At 40.7% G+C, this 18,629-nt stretch overlaps 1 protein-coding gene across 1 annotated transcript in view; it reads right to left on the bottom strand.

Moving 5' to 3' along the window:
- Nucleotides 1–16,512: 16,512 nt before the first annotated feature.
- LOC122652927 (peroxisome biogenesis protein 3-2-like) overlaps nt 16,513–18,629 on the bottom strand; it is a 28,648-nt gene continuing 26,531 nt past the window's right edge. Inside the window, exons 5-7 of the mRNA XM_043846812.1 lie at nt 17,401–17,528; nt 17,066–17,290; nt 16,513–16,969 (exon numbers count right to left, since the gene is read on the bottom strand). Of these exons, the coding sequence (XP_043702747.1) occupies nt 16,660–16,969; nt 17,066–17,290; nt 17,401–17,528 (663 nt within the window). The 3' untranslated portion in view covers nt 16,513–16,659. The remainder of the gene's footprint in view (nt 16,970–17,065; nt 17,291–17,400; nt 17,529–18,629) is intronic.

Below are 18,629 nucleotides of genomic sequence, written 5' to 3'. Positions count from 1 at the left end.
AATGATACCAAAATTACATGAAATTTTACGTGTAAGCACAATATGACCAAATAAAGTTATTCAAATTATTTCAGGTCACATCGGGTGGTCGGGTACCAAGAACCATACCAGGGGCAAAACGGTCATTTTTATAAAAGTTACCCGATTTGGCCGAAACTTTACGTGAAAACTTAATATGACCAAATGAGGTCATCCAAAGTATTTTGGACTAAATCGGGTGGTCCAGATACCGAGAACCGTGTCAGGGGCAAAACGGTCATTTTCATGAAAGGTGTTGGATTTGGGTGAAACTTCGAATGTGAACTTAAAATGGTTAAATACGGCTATGTTAAGGGTTTAGGTTCTATTTGGGACAGTTTGGTTACAAAAAGTGGGGTAGGGGTAATTTGGTAATTCTTACCATTCAGTCACCACACGAGTTACGTCCTTAACCATCATTGCCAAGACATACTTCCAAGGTGTCAAAATGTGGTGTCTACAGAATGCCCCCATTTGACTGAGGGCACGCAGTGGACGAAAGTCAAATGAATGATTCCGCATTTTGTCACAGGGGAGCGAAAATACGACCTGGGGGATGAAGCCTCCAAACCACGATCACCTGTACTGTTAGAACTTGGCCTAACGCGGCCTACAAATCATGTGGAAGATGAAAATTGGGCAGGAATCGAGGAACTCTAATCACTTGCCTTCTCCTTCCTTCTAAGGAAGAGGACCGCGACGCTCTAAATGGTCGAGTCTATAAGGCTGCCACTCTAACGGGTCACCTATTGGTTGATACACTATTGGCACCTATTGGTTGACACTCTACTGGGTCATGAAAACAGATTGACACTCTATCGGGTCAATATAGGGTTGACCCCCTAACGGGTTAGGGAAGCAGATTGACTCTCTACCGGGTCAAGAGATGGATTGACGCACTACCGGGTCATTAATGAATTGACGCTCTACTAGGTCAAGACGTGGGTTGACACACTACCGGGTCCAGACATGGGTTGACGCACTACTGGGTCAAAATTTGGGTTGACGCACTACCGGGTCAAGAGATGGATCGACGCACTATCAGGTCAAGAGATGTGTGACACTCTACTGGGTCACGAGATGTGTGGCACTCTACTGGGTCACGAATGAATTGACGCCCTACTGGGTCAAGAGATGGATCGACGCACTACCAGGTCAAGAGATGTGTGACACTCTACTAGGTCATGAACGAATTGACGCTCTACCGGGTCAAGATATGGGTTGACACACTACCGGGTCAAGAGATGGGTTGACGCACTACCGGGTCAAGAGATGTGTGACACTTTACTGGGTCATGAATGAATTGACGCTCTACCGGGTCAAGACATGGGTTGACACACTACCGGGTCAAGAGATGGGTCGACGCACTATCGGGTCAAGAGATGTGTGACACTTAACTGGGTCACGAATGAATTGACGCTCTACCAGGTCAAGAGATGGATCGACACACTACCGGGTCAAGAGATGTGTGACACTCTACTGGGTCATGTATAAATTGACGCTCTACCGAGTTAAGACATGGGTTGACACACTACCGGGTCAAGAGATGGGTTGACACACTACCAGGTCAAGAGATGTGTGACACTCTACTGGGTCACGAATGAATTGACGCTCTACCAGGTCAAGACATGGGTTGACGCACTACTGGGTCAAAAGATGGGTTGACGCACTACTGGGTCAAGAAATGGATTGACACTCTATTGGGTCAAGATACAGGTGTAAACATAATTCACATGCAAATTGGACTCTTTAAACATCATGCCAAGTTAAACTAAATTGGGAATAAGTACAAATGCAAGCATGAAATATATAAATGCAATCAACGTGCACAACTATTAAATTAAACATGGAATAAACACAAATGCAATTAACATGTAGGCATGAAATAGATGCAGATTAGGGTAAATGACCATAATTAATAGTTAATTTACAAACACGGTCTAATAGCATGTTCATGTAAGAGAGCGTAATCCGTTACCAGGGAACGAGGATTGGAGAAACAAGAAGGAAACCCATCAATGAGTATTAATCCAAATCAAACTGCCTCCGACCCACTCAATATAAATTCAGGAAAATTCCGACTCCCCAGTTTTGCTATGAAATATGCCAATTTTTTCATCAATTCCTCTATGGGGTGTAAAAACATGACTTTATTTGGAGTCCCTTGATTTAGATTGAACCAACAATTGAAGTAGGGAGACATGTGTGAGTCATCCGCATTACTCTGCCACAACCATTTGTCCAAAACATGCAGTACTTGGTTCTCTAGCTGTCACCAATGACAATCTCATCTGATGTCTTCTACTACAAGGGCTACCAGTTGCCCCGGTCAATTCCCCACCACAACCAGCAATATATATATATATATTTTTTAATACTCTCCTTTTGCTACTGATGGTATTCAAGGGTGATCTGTTCAAGTTGTTATCATCAAAAGATAACACGTCATGTCTAGACCCACTCAAGCCTAAAATAACTACATGATATACTTTTGTAAGACACTACAAAGAGGTCTGATGGGTCTACCATGGACGGAGAGACTAACAGGAATGGTGAGCTCGTGAGAGAAATCGCACAATTAGAAAGAAATCAGTGGTTTGAAGGAAAAAGGATGGTGCGATTGAAAGAGCAAACCCGTCGACTCTAGAGGTGGATAAAACTCTTTGAGAATTCCACTAATGAAGTGAGTGGTGGAAAGAGCTCAACTGAGATTGTGAGAGAATTAGATGATGAAAACAGCGATAAATCTGTCGTTCCCTTAAAACATGAGAGTTGGTAAGGAAATTCTTATGAAGCCCTAAAATGATAGGTAATGAAGTTTGGTATGACCGAGCTTGAAAGCTGCCTACGTATCCCAAGTCGGGAATTAGGTCGGACGTAGTTCATGCCTGATGATGTGTTGGTGTCAAAGCCTTGATAATTAAGTTCCATCATAGCCGGGTGAGCTCAAAGTTGTCGAAGAAAACTTCACCGTATCTAGCCTAGGAGGACTTAACAGGTGGTAATGGAGCTTCGGACTTGGTTGCAAAGGATGGTAAAGGCTCATATATGCCCCTAGGGTCTAACCAGAACTTGATAATTTTGACTCCAACAAGTTAACTGAAAACTTAGCATTTCTAGCCCCAAAGATTTAATCAAGAAGCTTCTACCCCCGTGATTTGCTAAATAGATTGGCAATTTTGCCTCAAAGGCTTAATTGAGAAAATTGGAAACTTTTGCCCCATGGTTACTTGCAAGATCTTTCCCAACGTCACTTGAACTGATGCATCTCATTGATCTTTGATTCTATCTTTTTTTTTTTTCTTTTTTTTCTTTTTTACATTTGTTTTTGTTTTTGTTTTTTTTTTTTTTGAGATTGCACCGGCTTGGGTTTTGAAAATCTTTTCTTTTCTCATTCCTGGGGGCCTTATTGCCTTTGTGGCATTAGGTTTCAACAGAGAGATTTCTCCTGATCAGACCCTAGAAGATATGGGGACATGCTACAAGTAGGAGGGTATTTGGATAATGGGTTGTAAATAAGCTGAAATGAGCTTTCAAAAAAAATGCCAAGGCACAATAGGGGAACTAGCGGATTCAAATGTTTCTGGATTCTTTGGGAAAGCAAGCGGCCGAAGATGGCCTCCCTTAAAAGGTTCAATGCGGTGAAATCCCTTCTAAGCTCCACTCTCATTGGAAGGGGATCAGATGTATGGAAAGCTCAAGATCTTTTATTATCAATACTTTGACACCCAAAATGGACAATGAATGGTTGATGAGTTTTTGTTTTTGTTTTTTTTAGGAAAGCTAGGCAACGGGCCGTCGTAAGATTCATCATCAAAAGATAGGGAAAATGGAAAAATAAACAATATACTCAAAAGAAGCTATTTTATTGAAAGCTAAAAAGGTAACATCAGACACACTCACTAGGACTGACACGACACCAAGAAGGAAAGATAGCATCTTTCACATGAGAAAAACAGAGAAAAAAGAAAGAACAACAACATGACTGCCTACAACACTAACGGACTTCGACCCAGACATGACCAAAACTGAATCCAACTCCATAGGATGAACAGAATCATCTAGGAAACTTCAATCCGAAAAGGCTCCCACAGTAGGTTGGATCAACAGATGTGTGGTGGGAAACTGTTTCCTCCATCTCTAGCAACTTCTGTGTCAAAAACCTAATGCTGTCCAAAACCTTCAAACGCCCTTGTTGGGCCTGACATTACTGCTAAAGAGAACTACTTATCCTGCTTGGGATGGAGTTCAAACTTCTTCGCATCCAACAAGTCTTGCACTGCATGTCGGAGATTGGTACAATTGTCGGTTGCATGACCCTTCTGATCGTGGTAATGGCAGAATAAGTCTGGGTCACACCACTTTGGTTTTGGATCCGAAAGAGGTATGGGTTCCGCCTTCTCAATCAAATCGACTTCGAGCAAACCGCTAAAGAGTGTCCCCAAGGGCATTCCCAGATTTGTAAATTGCCTTCTAGGATGACGGGGAGGACGAGTAATATTTTGCCCCATTGTGGGTGGTGATGGCCTCAGGGATGAGGTTGGAGATGGGGGAGCGACAACTGCCATTGTATTAACTCCTGGAATTCCTGGCTGAGGGGGTGTCGAGCTATTGCTAGCTTTTGGCGAACCCATTTGATATTTGCTACCTTGTGGGAGATTCTCATCATGGATTGCATCTTCAACCTGCTGGCCAGCAACAATCAAGCTATCAAAAGTAGTGATGCCTTGTTCAAATATGTATGTGCGGTATGGATGCCGCAACTCCTTCATAAGCATACCGACCTGCTCTCGCTCACTGGGTCGGTCCTACATCTGACCCGCCTTGTCACAAAATCTTTTTAGGTAGCTAGTGAACCCTTCATCAGAAAGTTGCCTTGTTGTCTCTAACTCTCGTCGGGTTAGTTCCACCTCGGTATTGTAGGAATACTGGCGGGAAAAATCCTTCATCATATCTTCCCAAGTATGGATTGAAGATGGATCTAGAGCCATTAACCAACGATGAGCAGCATCGATCAATGAAAACTGAAAAGCTTGCCCCAACTGTTCATCTGTAAAACCTCGGGACTTCAGCTGACCAATAAAAGACCTCAAGTGGGTACGAGGATCTCCTTTATCATCAAATTTATCAGATTTCCACTTGAACTTATCTGGGAGTATAGCATGGGGGGAAAACATAATCCCTCAGTGTCAATGATTTGATCCTCAACTCCTTTCAGATTTTGGATTGTGCGCTCTAGCCGATAAAACTTATCTTCCCATGTCTTATCTTGTTAACTCTGATGTGTTTGTCGAGCAGGAGTAGAATCGATCACAACTTGGTCCTCGTCACCAATTGCCAAGGTTGGAGGAGTAGGCCAATGCAGGGAGAATCTAGGAGGATAAAGAGGGTCTGATTGTCCAGGAACATCTAGTGTACGCTCAGGATTCCCTTGTGTCCTCATAGTTGTCATCATGTTGACCATCATCTGTTCCAATTTGGTCATTAATCTGTTCTCCATCGTTTCCCATCCGGATGAGTGATCACCATGCTCACTCATTTTGCTTGAACTGGTGGAACTTTCTGAACTCTCTGATGCGACACTTGATGGGGGCAAAGAAGGAACTTTGACAAGTCTACCGGTAGTGGAATCCCTAACCCAGGGCTCTCTTTCACGAGAAATGGTACCTCGAATGAGTGGGAAAGGATGAAAGAGTGGAATTTCAGTGAGACCCTCCCCCTAGATTTGAAATAGTGCCTTGAAAAAAGACGAAGTGATGAGATGGTAACAGATAGACTCTCCTTTCTGAACATGACTATAGACAGTAAGCATGCACAATGAGATTTGAACACATAAAAGTTAGTCCAAAAGAGAGTGCGACCAACTCAAAGGCATATTGGAGAAAAGTGCACTCAAATTGGGTGAACTCTCTCATGATAAATCAATCAAGGTGGTCTAAACAAGAATTTCCATGCAGGCAATACTATCTTGAGACAATCACCCAAAACTTGGTGGTGGATAAATTCGGATCTTCCCCTAACACAGGGACAGCAAATGTGGAACCTTTACCAGGTTGAGATCTACGCCACATTGGATTGATTATCGAGGAGTAGGCATCACCCTACAGTTCCAATCTTGTGTTGTGGACATAAAAACCAACGATGATGTAGTTATAAACATTTGTGCCCTAGTGTTAAAATCAAATCCTTATTCATCCGTCGATAGATGGGAGACTGAAACTAGTAGGATTGGCTATGAAGGAATTCCGGAAGGGACCGCAGACAAAGTACAGTCAATTTGTGGCGCTCCTATGCATTGGGTCTATGTTCAGTACATGATGCATGCATAGGGTAGGGTTATAGGACAGAAAATGTCACCCTTGACAGAACCGATATACCTATCGCTCGTATGTACGGAGCGAGTCGAGAGTACGTGGTTCCTTTGATATACCAGAGGTACGATATCAAGCGGTGTGGCTTCGCCGCGGATTACCCATGACTACACATGGGTTCCAACGACTAACCACAGGGTTGAGTGATTCCATGTAGTGAGTGTGTGCACGAATGTGATGTAGGAAGTGGCTATCATCCGATCTCAGCGTACTTAGTATGATGTGCCCCACCTCCCCGGGGGTAGAGGCACAACAGGGAGTACTCTCGTCGTTTGATTTCACTTCGAGCATGATGCATGACGCAATTAATACAATCACAATTATGTACAACACAACAAGTATACAACAAAGTGTGGTCAATTCAGAAGTCTGACAGTCCCCAGTGAAGTCGCCACTGTAGGTGTAGCGGACGGAGGGTCGTTGAGCGTGCACCCGGGGGAAAGAAGGAAAATGGAAAAATGGGAGTCGCCACCTAGATTTAGGGTCTAGGACCTATGAATGGTGCCCCTCCTTCGCAGAAGGGGCGCTAAATTAACTCCAATGACTCAATGGATGGTCTGCCGCAGATCTCTAGGTAAGTGTCAAGTTACGGGCTGGAAAGGTGTTAGGCACCCAGCAACCGTCCGGTTGACGGCCGATCTTCCTAGACCAAACTCTGTTGTGTACTGTTATTTTATACATATTATGTACCTAATTAAACTAGTTTTTTTTTTTGAAGATTTTTTATTATCTTAATTGAAATTTATGAACCTAGTTAGGCTAATTAAGATTAATGTTTTAATCCTGATTACTATCACTAGGCTAGATGGTTATGTACATTATGCATCCTAGTTAAGCTAATTAATGGATTTTACCTAAATTAGAAAGCCTAACTCTATGGTCTAAAACAAGGGTGACTATAAAAAAGAAAACCAAGTCTAATTATATCATGGAGAAGGACAATTATATTGATAAGTAAAACAGCTTATAGGCCAAAATAGCCAAAATTACGAAAATGCCACTAAAGGGCCAAAATATGTACAAAGGCATGAAGTCATATTTAAATGCTGTAAATAAGCAAAACATGATTAAATAACATTAACATCATGCATTTGGATCATCAAGAGCACATGAAATGGCAAGGAAATGTGGGGTGATAAAAATTACCAAAATGCCCCTGTTATGGCAAACATGTAGAAAATGCATGATGTAGACACTGTATTTTGTCACCCCCCGGCGATGATGACAACAGGACACGGACAGACATCGGTATCTCTCTCAAGAAGGACTCTTGTCCCTACATATAAACCAAATCACCCTAACATCCCTAAAATGACTTATAAGACCCTTTTATCAAATGCTGAAGGAGGTACTGATCACCCTCCCTAAAAAAAAAGGAAAAATGGCACTGTGCTCCCACGGCGCCATGGACTCTTTCTACGGCGCCGTGGACACCTTCCCATGGCACCGTGGGGATGTGTACCGTTTCCACGGCGCCATGAGAGGGTGTGACATCACGTTGACGTCACCACGGCGGTGGAAAGTCCCCACAGGCCGTGGAGGATTTATCTAGCCAGAGAGAGGGGACCCCTCCCTATAAATAGGGGTCTCCCCCTCATTTCTCAAGCTTTTCTCGGGGAGACCTCCAGGGCTTGTTTTGCCCCCTTTTCACCCTCTTTTCTCGTCTTTCCTCTTGAGTATGTGAGTGAGTGGAGTTCTTCGACTTGGGTAGATCCTTCGATTACCCATTCAAGCATAGAGCGATTCTGCTCTTGGGTATTGTTATCCCATTAGTGTATGGATGACGAAAAACCCCATTTACAGCCGTTATTCTGTCTGTATACAGATAACGAGAATCTCTTATATAGCCGTTACTCTGCCTGAAGTCTGAGTGACAAAACTCATCTCGTATAGCCTCATTCTGTCCGACAAGAGAGAGACAAGCCGATCGTCCGTCTCCACCTGAGCCGTGGGACATCACATATTTCGTTCTCGGTGCGCTTTCATTTATTTCTTGCATTTCTAGACGGGTATCTGTCTCTTTCCCTTTCATTATTTTTGGCATAATGTAGACAATTAAAGCAACTCGTTTAGTATACATAATAGATGATTTTCTCTTCCTTTGTCAAGATTAGTGTATCATAATTTAGCCTTACATGTTAGTATAAGATATATTATCAAGGGAGAATATTCAAAAACCCGCGTCTAGTAGAAAGACCAGTTTCTCCGGGCGAGGTGGGTGCCTAACACCTTCCCACCCTTGTAACCTGACTACTTACCTTGAATCTCTGACCAGACCATATGGAATCAAGTAGCCCTTTCCGCTAACCCCAGATGGGGCTACACCCATTGGGTCCTAGGCCCTAATCCTAGGTGGCGACTCCATTTCTTTATAAAGCAGGATCCCAATCTCCATGATGATAAATCGGAATGATACGCCATTATTCATCGAACCCAATCCTTGTCGCCATAAGGTTGAGGAACCCTCGTCCCGAGGACCACGGTACTTACACATGATAATTCATGAAAATGCTGACTTATGCTTAAAACATGTTTATTAAATGTTAAAACATGCGGCAAAAGTAACAGGAGCCTTTCCGAGGTCCTAAGCAAGGTTTGGTCACAAAATGACCAAAATGCCCCTAAGGGCAAAATGGCAAAAGTGTCAAAAGACAGTTAGAATCATTGTAGGCATCGAAAGTGATGTTAAACATCCTAAAATGACTGAACACACCAAATGATATTTCCAGAATGATAGTCTAGGCCCACGTTTGATAAATTACCAAAATGCCCCTAGAGGGCACAAATGACTTTGTATGCATATCTATCAAGCATGATGGTCACGTATGCATATGAAACATCCTAAACCATTCTAAAACAGCATGTCATGCATAAAAACACTTTTTCCTATTTTTCCAGAATTTTTCATTATAATTAGAAAAATGACATTTATACCCCTAAATGAGGTGGGAAATGTATAAAAACTATCAAACATGCATATCAATGGATAATGATTCCATAAAATCAAGCATGATGAAATATGCATTCCATAATTTTTTTGTGAATTTTTATGCATTTATATTATTTTTAATATTTTTTGAAATGCTAAAAAAGAAGGAAAAACAAAGAAAAATACAAAATCCCCATCACAGATCCGAATTGGATCAAACCAGAGCCCATTCCCACTAATCAAAACATGATCTTTAACATGGTCATAACACTTTTGTCCAAATACCCACCCACATATTCAGATTTTACATAATCCAAAATCCTTTACAGGGGCCAAAATATCACAAAAAAAAATGATTTGGAGCTTGAAAAAATTAATGAATATCAAACATAGTCACAAGCATCATCCCTGAAAATTTCATATTTTTATCACTCTTGAATTATTTTTAACATTTTTATAACTGAAAAACAACCTTTGTTGTAAAGAAAATCAAAACAAATACTTAGAAATAAGTAAAAAATATGGAAAAATACCCTTGAAGCGTGGAAGTGCCTGGGCTCAGCTTGAGTAACCTTTTTTTGACTGTAAGTATTGCCGAAAATCTCCAAAAGCCGCTCCAAGTGTGGTTTCTCATAATGGCAAGAGTGGTGAAGAAGGGGTATTTACGGAATTTTATATCATTAATGGAGCATAAAATATATATAAGAAAACCATGGATGGAAAGAGGGGATCAAGGACTACGTGAAAGTAATTTTTTACTAATTTTCCTCCGTCCCTAGACCCTCCAAATGGCCTCCTATTTATATGAAAAAATCTGTTCGAGGAAAGGTCTCAAAGATCCTTGGGGCCTTAATGGCTGGGGATAAGGTGAGTGATGGGCTCGCTGGGCTTGCGTGTGCTTAGGTCTGCTGGGCAGCCTAGGCCGGTGCAGCCTTACCCTGGCTCAGGCAAGTGGGCATGGGGCCATGTGTGGTTCAGCCTAAATGGTGGGGGCTTGTCTCCTGCCGACAATCCAGCTGGGTCGGGTCAGGCCAGGTTGATCCGGTCGGGTCAATCCGGTCTGACTAGGATCGGTCAATTTTTATTTTTATTTTTTTTTCTCTTTCTCAAAGATTCCATTTTGAAGGTCCACGTTCAAATGCTAATATCTCCAAAACCAAATGGCCGATTTTGACGCACCACATATCACCGCGAAGGTCTTAACACATAATTTCCATCCGTGTGGCAGATATGGCTTGATTTTGCCTAAAAATGGCACGGATATCAAGGAAAGCACATAAATGGTGATTCACACCGATCAAGGTCCAAATGATGCCAAAATTACATGAAATTTTACGTGTAAGCACAATATGACCAAATAAAGTTATCCAAATGATTTCAGGTCACATCGGGTGGCTCGGGTACCAAGAACCATACCAGGGGCAAAACGGTCATTTTCACAAAAGTTACCCGATTTGGCCGAAACTTTACGTGAAAACTTAATATTACCAAATGAGGTCATCCAAAGTATTTCGGACTAAATCGGGTGGTCCAAATACCGAGAACCGTGTCAGGGGCAAAACGGTCATTTTCATGAATGGTGTTGGATTTGGGTGAAACTTTAAATGTGAACTTAAAATGGTTAAATACGGCTATGTTAAGGGTTTAGGCTCTATTTGGGACAGTTTGGTTAAAAAAAGTGGGGTAGGGGTAATTTGGTAATTCTTGCCATTCAGTCACCACACGAGTTACGTCCTTAACCATCATTGCCAAGACATACTTCCAAGGTGTCAAAATGTGGTGTCTACATTGACGTCAAGTACCGACAGTGTAATTGAGGGGATAAAGATTCGCCATTGACTTGGTTGTTGTGACCAAAACCCATATCATCACGGGTTTCTTTTTTTTTTTCCAAACAAAGAACTGAAAAGCTGCGGATGATAATCAAATGACCACTCGAACTTCGGGTTTTTTTTTTTTTTTTTTTTCAATTTATGATATTTAAAATTCAATTCGGCTCTCCTCCAGCAGTGGCGGGAACTGAAAGATCCAGCCCAACCAAAATAGGGGTGTTTAGGTCATTTCACAGGCAGGCCTGCCCACCACTGTTGGAGGAGAATCAGATCCTTAAAATTGGGATTTTCTTATGACACCCCCACTCCTTGAGGTGCCAAATAATTTATAACTTTTTTTTTAATCTTTTTAATGTTCCATTTTTTTTCAGTGAGGGCAACTACTATCCTTTCGCATGTATACTCTAATTTTGTTTTTTTTTTTGGATAGATAATATTAAATTTATAGAAAAAAGAAAGAAAGAAAACAATATACAATTAAAATCTAGCTACCCACAGTCTGGGGCATGCCCAAGACAAAACCAAACAAAAAAGAACCAAAGAGGGAAAGATAACCCAAATCGAAAAGTCTCAAAGGAAACCCCTATGGAGGAATAGAAGCAAACAACAACAGCATAAGACTATCTTAGATGACTATATGGGCTCAATAATCCAATTGTCCATGAGAAATTGATTCCGAGGGGTTTTTGACCCCTTGGGAATGATAGTCCGACATCGTTCCTCCACATCCGAGTGAATGCAACTGACAATGTTGGTCTGGTGTTAGTCTTATTGCAAATACGGTAAAGTGCATAATGATAAGTCATATTTCTGAATATCGTTTTATACTTCTAACTTAAAGAAATTTAGGAATACCCCAAAAGGCACTTAAATGAAGATATCAAGTTTTACATACACCTACAGAGTAGTCATTTAGACGCTCCCTTTAAAATCTTGCTCTATGTTTTGTATATAAAAAACCATTCATTCAATGACACAGTGCCATTTTGAGCTTAATTCAACATCATAATATGTTAGATTTCAAAAATTGTCTGAAAAAATCAAATGCTTTTCTATATTAATCACCTATACCTGCCACGTAACACCATTTGATTATTGAATATATGCCGACTTTCCTATAAAAAGACCGTACCCAGTGTACAAGGCTCCCACGTTTAGCAGAGTCTGGGGAGGGTCAAATGTAAGCTGTCTTACTCTTGTTTCCAAAAAAGCTATTTCCAAGACTTGAACCACCTTTAACAAGTGAGCACTTGACCAACGCGCCAAGCACGATCTTTCCCTATATAGGACACAAACCAAATTTGGTGGCTTACTAACTAATATTCCACATGTTGGACACAAACGATAGAATCTCTTTAGTCTTAGGGATGTAAACGGATCGGATTCGGCTCGGATAGTGCTATATCTGCATCCGCATCCGATTAACTTTCGGACAAATTCGGATAGTGCTAAACGGTACGGATCAAATATTTTATCCGTTTACATGTAAATATAGTTTTTTGAATAGCTATAGCCTATCCGTATCCGCATCCGTTTAGCTTTCGGAAGGATTCAGATAGTGCTAAATGGATACAGACATGAATACGGAAACGAATTTTGACTATTCATTTACACCCCTATTTAGTCTTCCCTAGTTTCTATTTCTTCCCGGGTTTCCTATCAACCTGGGTGTATTGGTTGGAACTTCAATACAAGCAGTAATGAATTGGCTTTGTGAGGCTTCGTCTGCCGAGTCTTTGGACCAACTTTATTTTGAGTGCCATGTTTTCAAGAGAATTTGGGATATTATCTTATCCCATATTTACCCTTTTGTTAGAAGAATTAAGCAATTGTCATGGGGAGCTCAATTGGGTTAAAAGAACTTTCAAGGGCCGATTCATTATTGCTCATGTGGGTAGAAGTGTCTTTGCGACAACCACCTATCACATATGGGTTAAAAGGAATAATATAAGATTCAAGCAACATGCTAGATCTTTTAAACTCATTTGGAGCCAGATTTCTTTTGGACTATGGTAACTAGATGCTCTAATCATAGTAGAGAGGTTCCTATGTCTAATTTTAACAAACATATTTGTTCTCATTGGAAGTTTGACATAAGCTTTAGCGCATTATTTGTTTTCTCTTCTTTCATATATGTAAGTTTCTTATCAGTCCCTCGCTCAGTTTTATTTGCTCATTTTCTTTGGGTTTCTTCGTTTTGTAGATTCTAAAAGAGAAAGAGCGTAGCGAAGGGATTTCCATCTCTTCAAAGCAGTTAGTGCTTATTATGTGTCTAATGGGGTCGACTCTAGTAAATGGGCGCTAGATTGGATCAACCTAGTATGAGATAAGTTAAAGGGTTTGATTTAACCGTTCCATCAGTTTCGGAGCTTTTGGCAAATCGATCAAGTATCCAACAGTGTTGAACGAAGAGATTAATGCATTTATGTCGGGCTCCTGATTTTTTGGTCATTGGAGTAGGGCTGTCTTTTGGGTCTTTTCTCTTTTATCTTCTTCTTTGATGCGTCTGGAATTTGGTGTTATTGCCTTTTTTTTTTTCATTTGATTTGTTCTTTTTAATTTTTAATTTTTTTTTCTAGTCTTGGCTTGTCCCCCCAAGACAAGATACTACATGTATGTTTGAATTTTATTCCTTTCATATATCTAATAATAGAGTGCAATGTTAATTGGACAGAGCAGAGCATTGGCAAACCCAAGTTGGCTAGACAGTTTCCCAACTTCTAAATGTACATTTTGATGCCCCTAGGATTTCAGATCACTCCCTTGAAATCATTAGTTGATCCCCAAATTACTACTTTGGCCCGAAGCTTTTCAAGTTTTTTGATATGTGAACTGCATGTAATGAGTTCGATTTGATGAAGCAATCTTGGACCCAACAACCTAAAAATCTTAGTCTCCCTCTCTTGGTTATGTTGTTCAAAAGCTCAAAGCTGTTAAATGGGTTCTCAAAGAGTGGAATAAATCCTCCTTTGGCTACATCTCTTGCTTGCATTGGATATGCACAAAATTTCTGATTGTTTGGGGAAGTTAAGCTTATGCAAGAAGAAGAAAGTTTTTTTAAGCAGAAATCTTCAATACAATGGTTAACTCTTGGTGACTCTCTCTAATACTACTACATTCTTTCACCTTTCATTGAAGGCAAGACTCAAACACAACTCCATTTTGCAGCTTACTTCTACTGGTAGCAGCACTTTGACTGACCCGATTGGTGTCAAGCAGGAAATCTTATGCCACTTCCAAAGCATAATTCAGCCCTCCACCTTGGACCCGATTTCTGAAATTCCTTCTCATATTCTTTTTGAGAAGATCTCTAAGGAGTAACGATCCATGATTGCCTCTATTCCATCTGAGGAGGAAATTTTTAATGCTATTAAGTCCTATAAAGTGTAGAAGGCCTTGAGGCTTGATGGGTTTAGAGCATGGACTTCTACAATACTTCTTGGGACATCGTTAAGGATAATTTGACTAAAGTCATCCAGAGTTTCTTCTTTGATTTTGGATAGCTTGACAGTATCAATTAGCTTTATCCCCAAATTGGAAGGAGTTTCTTCTTTGATTTTGGTAGAGTCCATTCTGTTTTTGCCTCTGATCATTTATTTAGACGAGATGTGAGAGGCATAGCGAGTCTGTAAAAGGTTGATCGGTGGTGTGGACAAGAGGAGAGTATTTGTTGCCAAGCCCACCAACAAATTTAGAGTGTCTCAGATATTATCAAGTTCGGAATCGGGAATCAGATTGGGTCCAGCCGATCGAATCGAAATTACTTGGAAGCATTTGGTCGGAATCGATCTGAACCCTAGAAACCCAATATGGATCGGCCAAAATTGGGATTGAACTAAACTGATTCAGATCTGAATCAACCAATTTGACGGATCCAAATCTGATTCTTGAAACCCTGAACATGCTTGGAACTTTTGGGCATTTTGTTCTACTTCACCATCCAAAAACATGGTGAATGCAAGCTTAAATTTTCCATTAACCTCCCATACCCCCTCTATGTGGTAGGTACGTGGTTGAGCCTAGCTTCTCTATCTTGGGTAATTGTCTATGAGAGAGAAATAGAGAACCAAGACAAGGAAGATACATTGGTATCAGGTTTAAGATGCGGGAACTAAGGTTAGATGGTTGGCCTCATCGAAGAAGGTATGACGTCTACTCGTTAGAATATTTGTTTAGGATTTAAAAATTGATTTTCATTAAACATTATAAGTAGGACCGAGTTTCCCTCCACTCACGGTGACTGTGGAGCAAGAGAGGGTAGGAAAAGGCATCATGAAGGTCTATTGGGAAAATACTAAAACCCTACTGGGGTTTGTGAACCCTCCTATGATGGTGGGTGAATTATCCTCTATGGGTGGAGGAAAACTTTGTCCTTATGTGTCTAACTACTTCTCATTATCGAAACTACCCATTCTATGACATCTCTCTAACTCCTTTTACTTCTCTTATAATAGCTTTCTTGCGATGCCATGTTCTGCGTGTTTTATCATCCCAAAGGTTTAACCGAGTCTTATGATATCTGCTGCTGACTCATTTGATAGGTGGAATGGGACCTAAGGGTCATCTACTTTAAGTCCTTACAATCATAGTTGTCATGGTGTGCCTAGACAACCCAAAGCGTTGGAAGGGGCCTACACGTAAGGCAACACCAACAAGGCGACCATGGCGCTTGGACGCCAAGGTGTAGGTTTAGACAACTATGCTTACAATCCTTTCTCTCTCTCTCTCTCTCTCTAGGTCCTTCAATTTCTGCTGTCGCTTGATTGGTTGAGTGTAACATGCAATTTGACAATGGTATCTATCAGGATCAAAAGTTCACAACCAAAAAAAAAACTACCAGATTTAGGATATTTCCCTTTTTTGTGTTTCTCTTCTTCAATTAGATGTGTGTATCTGTTACTGACTTAATAGTTCATGAACAAATCAAATGTTAAGAGAATCATTTGTTTTGATCGGATGATGCAGCAATGGAGTTCGGCAGTGATACTAGCTTGTGTTGGAACTGAAGCATTTCCTGTTCACGATGCCCTTAATGCTCCTTCCAATCGTCTACAGAGTTTGCTAATTCTATCTCCAGGACAGAGTTAGCCTCCTCAACCACATGTTAGATAAAGATTACCTACAGAAATCAACTAGCAAAATCATGCTCAAGCTGCAATCTTGTTAATCCTTCTCTAGCAGTGGTGTCGCCCAAATAACTGAAGTAACCATGAATCAGTCCCAGAAACTTTCAAATCTATCTTATAACCTATCAAATACTGACATTTTTCAAACAATGGTGGCCTATAAAATACTGAAATTGTTCAAACAATGATAATCCTATCTATCTGAGATTCAATACTTGACCAACTGTGAGGTTCTCTGTGTTTTAAATTAAGGAACATGCATTTAACAGCCTGATTGATCAACAAAACCTAAGGAAGCTACAATTTGCACAAAGTAAGAGTCATCTTTCTATTTATTTTCTTTCCAGATTGTAGGAACCTTGAAATCCCACACCTGTTTGGGCTCATTGCCCTGAAAAAGGTGATGTTGAATTGAAACTGCTATCGGCTTCTTGGGTCGTCTCTGAGGGTGGCATATTTGCATAAAGAAGAGTATAGAAGAGTTCAACTTCTGGCAACCTTCGGATGATCTGGATAAACCTGTTACTGCCAGGTTCCTCGAGCAGTAAAGGACCCATCTGCGCCACTCTTGGCAATAGCTTGGCCAGGGGAATTCCTATTGAAGGATTGCCTCCTGATTGTAACCCAATGTCATCCATCAACGCATCCACCACTGTTCTCAATGATATAGTAACAACATTTCTGAAATCATCACTGAAAGAAAACAAGGAAGAATAAGTATGGAAAGAAAAAAGCACACCAAAATACACCAAACCAAAAAATTTGAGAAAAAATGGAATAAGCCAGTACCACAAAAGGACACTGCGTGTCTCCACCATGAGTTGATCAAGCTTGGTAACATCAGGAAGGAGTGTACTGGACGATGTTGCCATTTGATATTTGTATGCTATAGCATTTTCCGGCATCAAGTATGTCACCCAGTGATTAGGACCCCCCAGACTCATGAAAATATCCAGTATAAGCACAATGGTTTCATGAAGTAGGTTGGTATTGAATAGATCCCTCAGCTGTTTTCTGCATGTGGAGATGACTGGAAAATGTAACAGATCACCAGAGAACAGTCTACAAGAACAAACTGAAGGACCAACTGGATCAACCAAACCAACCAATAAACAGGAACTCACCCGTTGAGAACTTCAGCTGCAGCCGTCTGCATGTCTGAGATCAATGTGATCATGCCATAACTGGAAAGGTAATCAGCAGTTGCTAAAAACTCTTGGTGACTATGCCTGTCAAACGGATCTGCTTGTTCCTGTACACACAATTTATGCTTTTAAACCATATACATGATCTAACTAATACTAACCTCATGGCTCAGGCTAATGTTGGCCATTGCATACAAAAATTAGCCAGATTTGTTCATAATTCAACAATACATAAACCCTTCTGTACCAAGAGTAAAATAACAAGCATATGCTGGGAAGCTTATACTAATGGTCCATTGCACAAAAACTATAGATGGATATAAACTAGTGAATGGGATGACACAGCCATGACAATAATAAACTAGAGAAACAGAAAATAGAATAATACATCCTCCACTCGAGTACAATTGCCTAGCGCAGTTGGTGTCGGGTGGTGTGGTAAAAGCCCATCCTCACCAGGAGGTCTCGGGGTTCAAGCATCCTGGTCTCACCCCCCCCCCCCCCACCCACCCACCCACCCACCCACCCACTATAAAGTAGGTACCCATAAAAAAATACACCCTCCACCTCATTCCCATCCTTCCCCAAAGGAAGTGGGGGTGGGTGATGTGATCCCAGGGTTCGAAAACCCTAATTTGGATCGCTATGGGCCCACATAGATGATAAATATCAAAATTAATATGGTAGTGGCAGTTTCATAATTAAAAATACAATATCGAGCCCTTAGAGGCAAGATAATAAATTCATAAGTGGGAGGGAATTTTCGGAAATACAACATATGAGTAAGAATAACCCTCAAAAGGAGGTTATCTTCGACCTCACAATGGGCTGTTTCAATAACCCTCATGTTGATTGTTTGAGTTAGATTAGGATACTTAATAGCTAGACAGAATCTGTTTTGAGTTTATTTACTTTATTGAGTGTATTAGAGTGATTAGGAGTCCTTTTATGAGTCAAATTAGGAATTTTAGAAGGTCTATATATATGTAATTGATGGAATCAATCTTGGAATTTGGGAGAATGACTTGTGTCAATGAGACACAGGCCAGCTTTATTTATAACATGAATAGAATATTCTAGAATGAGTACAAGACCAAGATACCCTTATAGACAATTCTACCCTTGTACCCATATTACAACACTCCCCCTCAAGTTGGTGCATAGCTATTCACCATGCCCAACTTGCTAACAATAGAACTAAATAACTT

This window comes from Telopea speciosissima, chromosome 2 (genome assembly GCF_018873765.1).
Source record: "Telopea speciosissima isolate NSW1024214 ecotype Mountain lineage chromosome 2, Tspe_v1, whole genome shotgun sequence".
NCBI classification, from domain to species: domain Eukaryota; kingdom Viridiplantae; phylum Streptophyta; class Magnoliopsida; order Proteales; family Proteaceae; genus Telopea; species Telopea speciosissima.
This window is presented reverse-complemented; position numbering and strand designations above follow the sequence as displayed.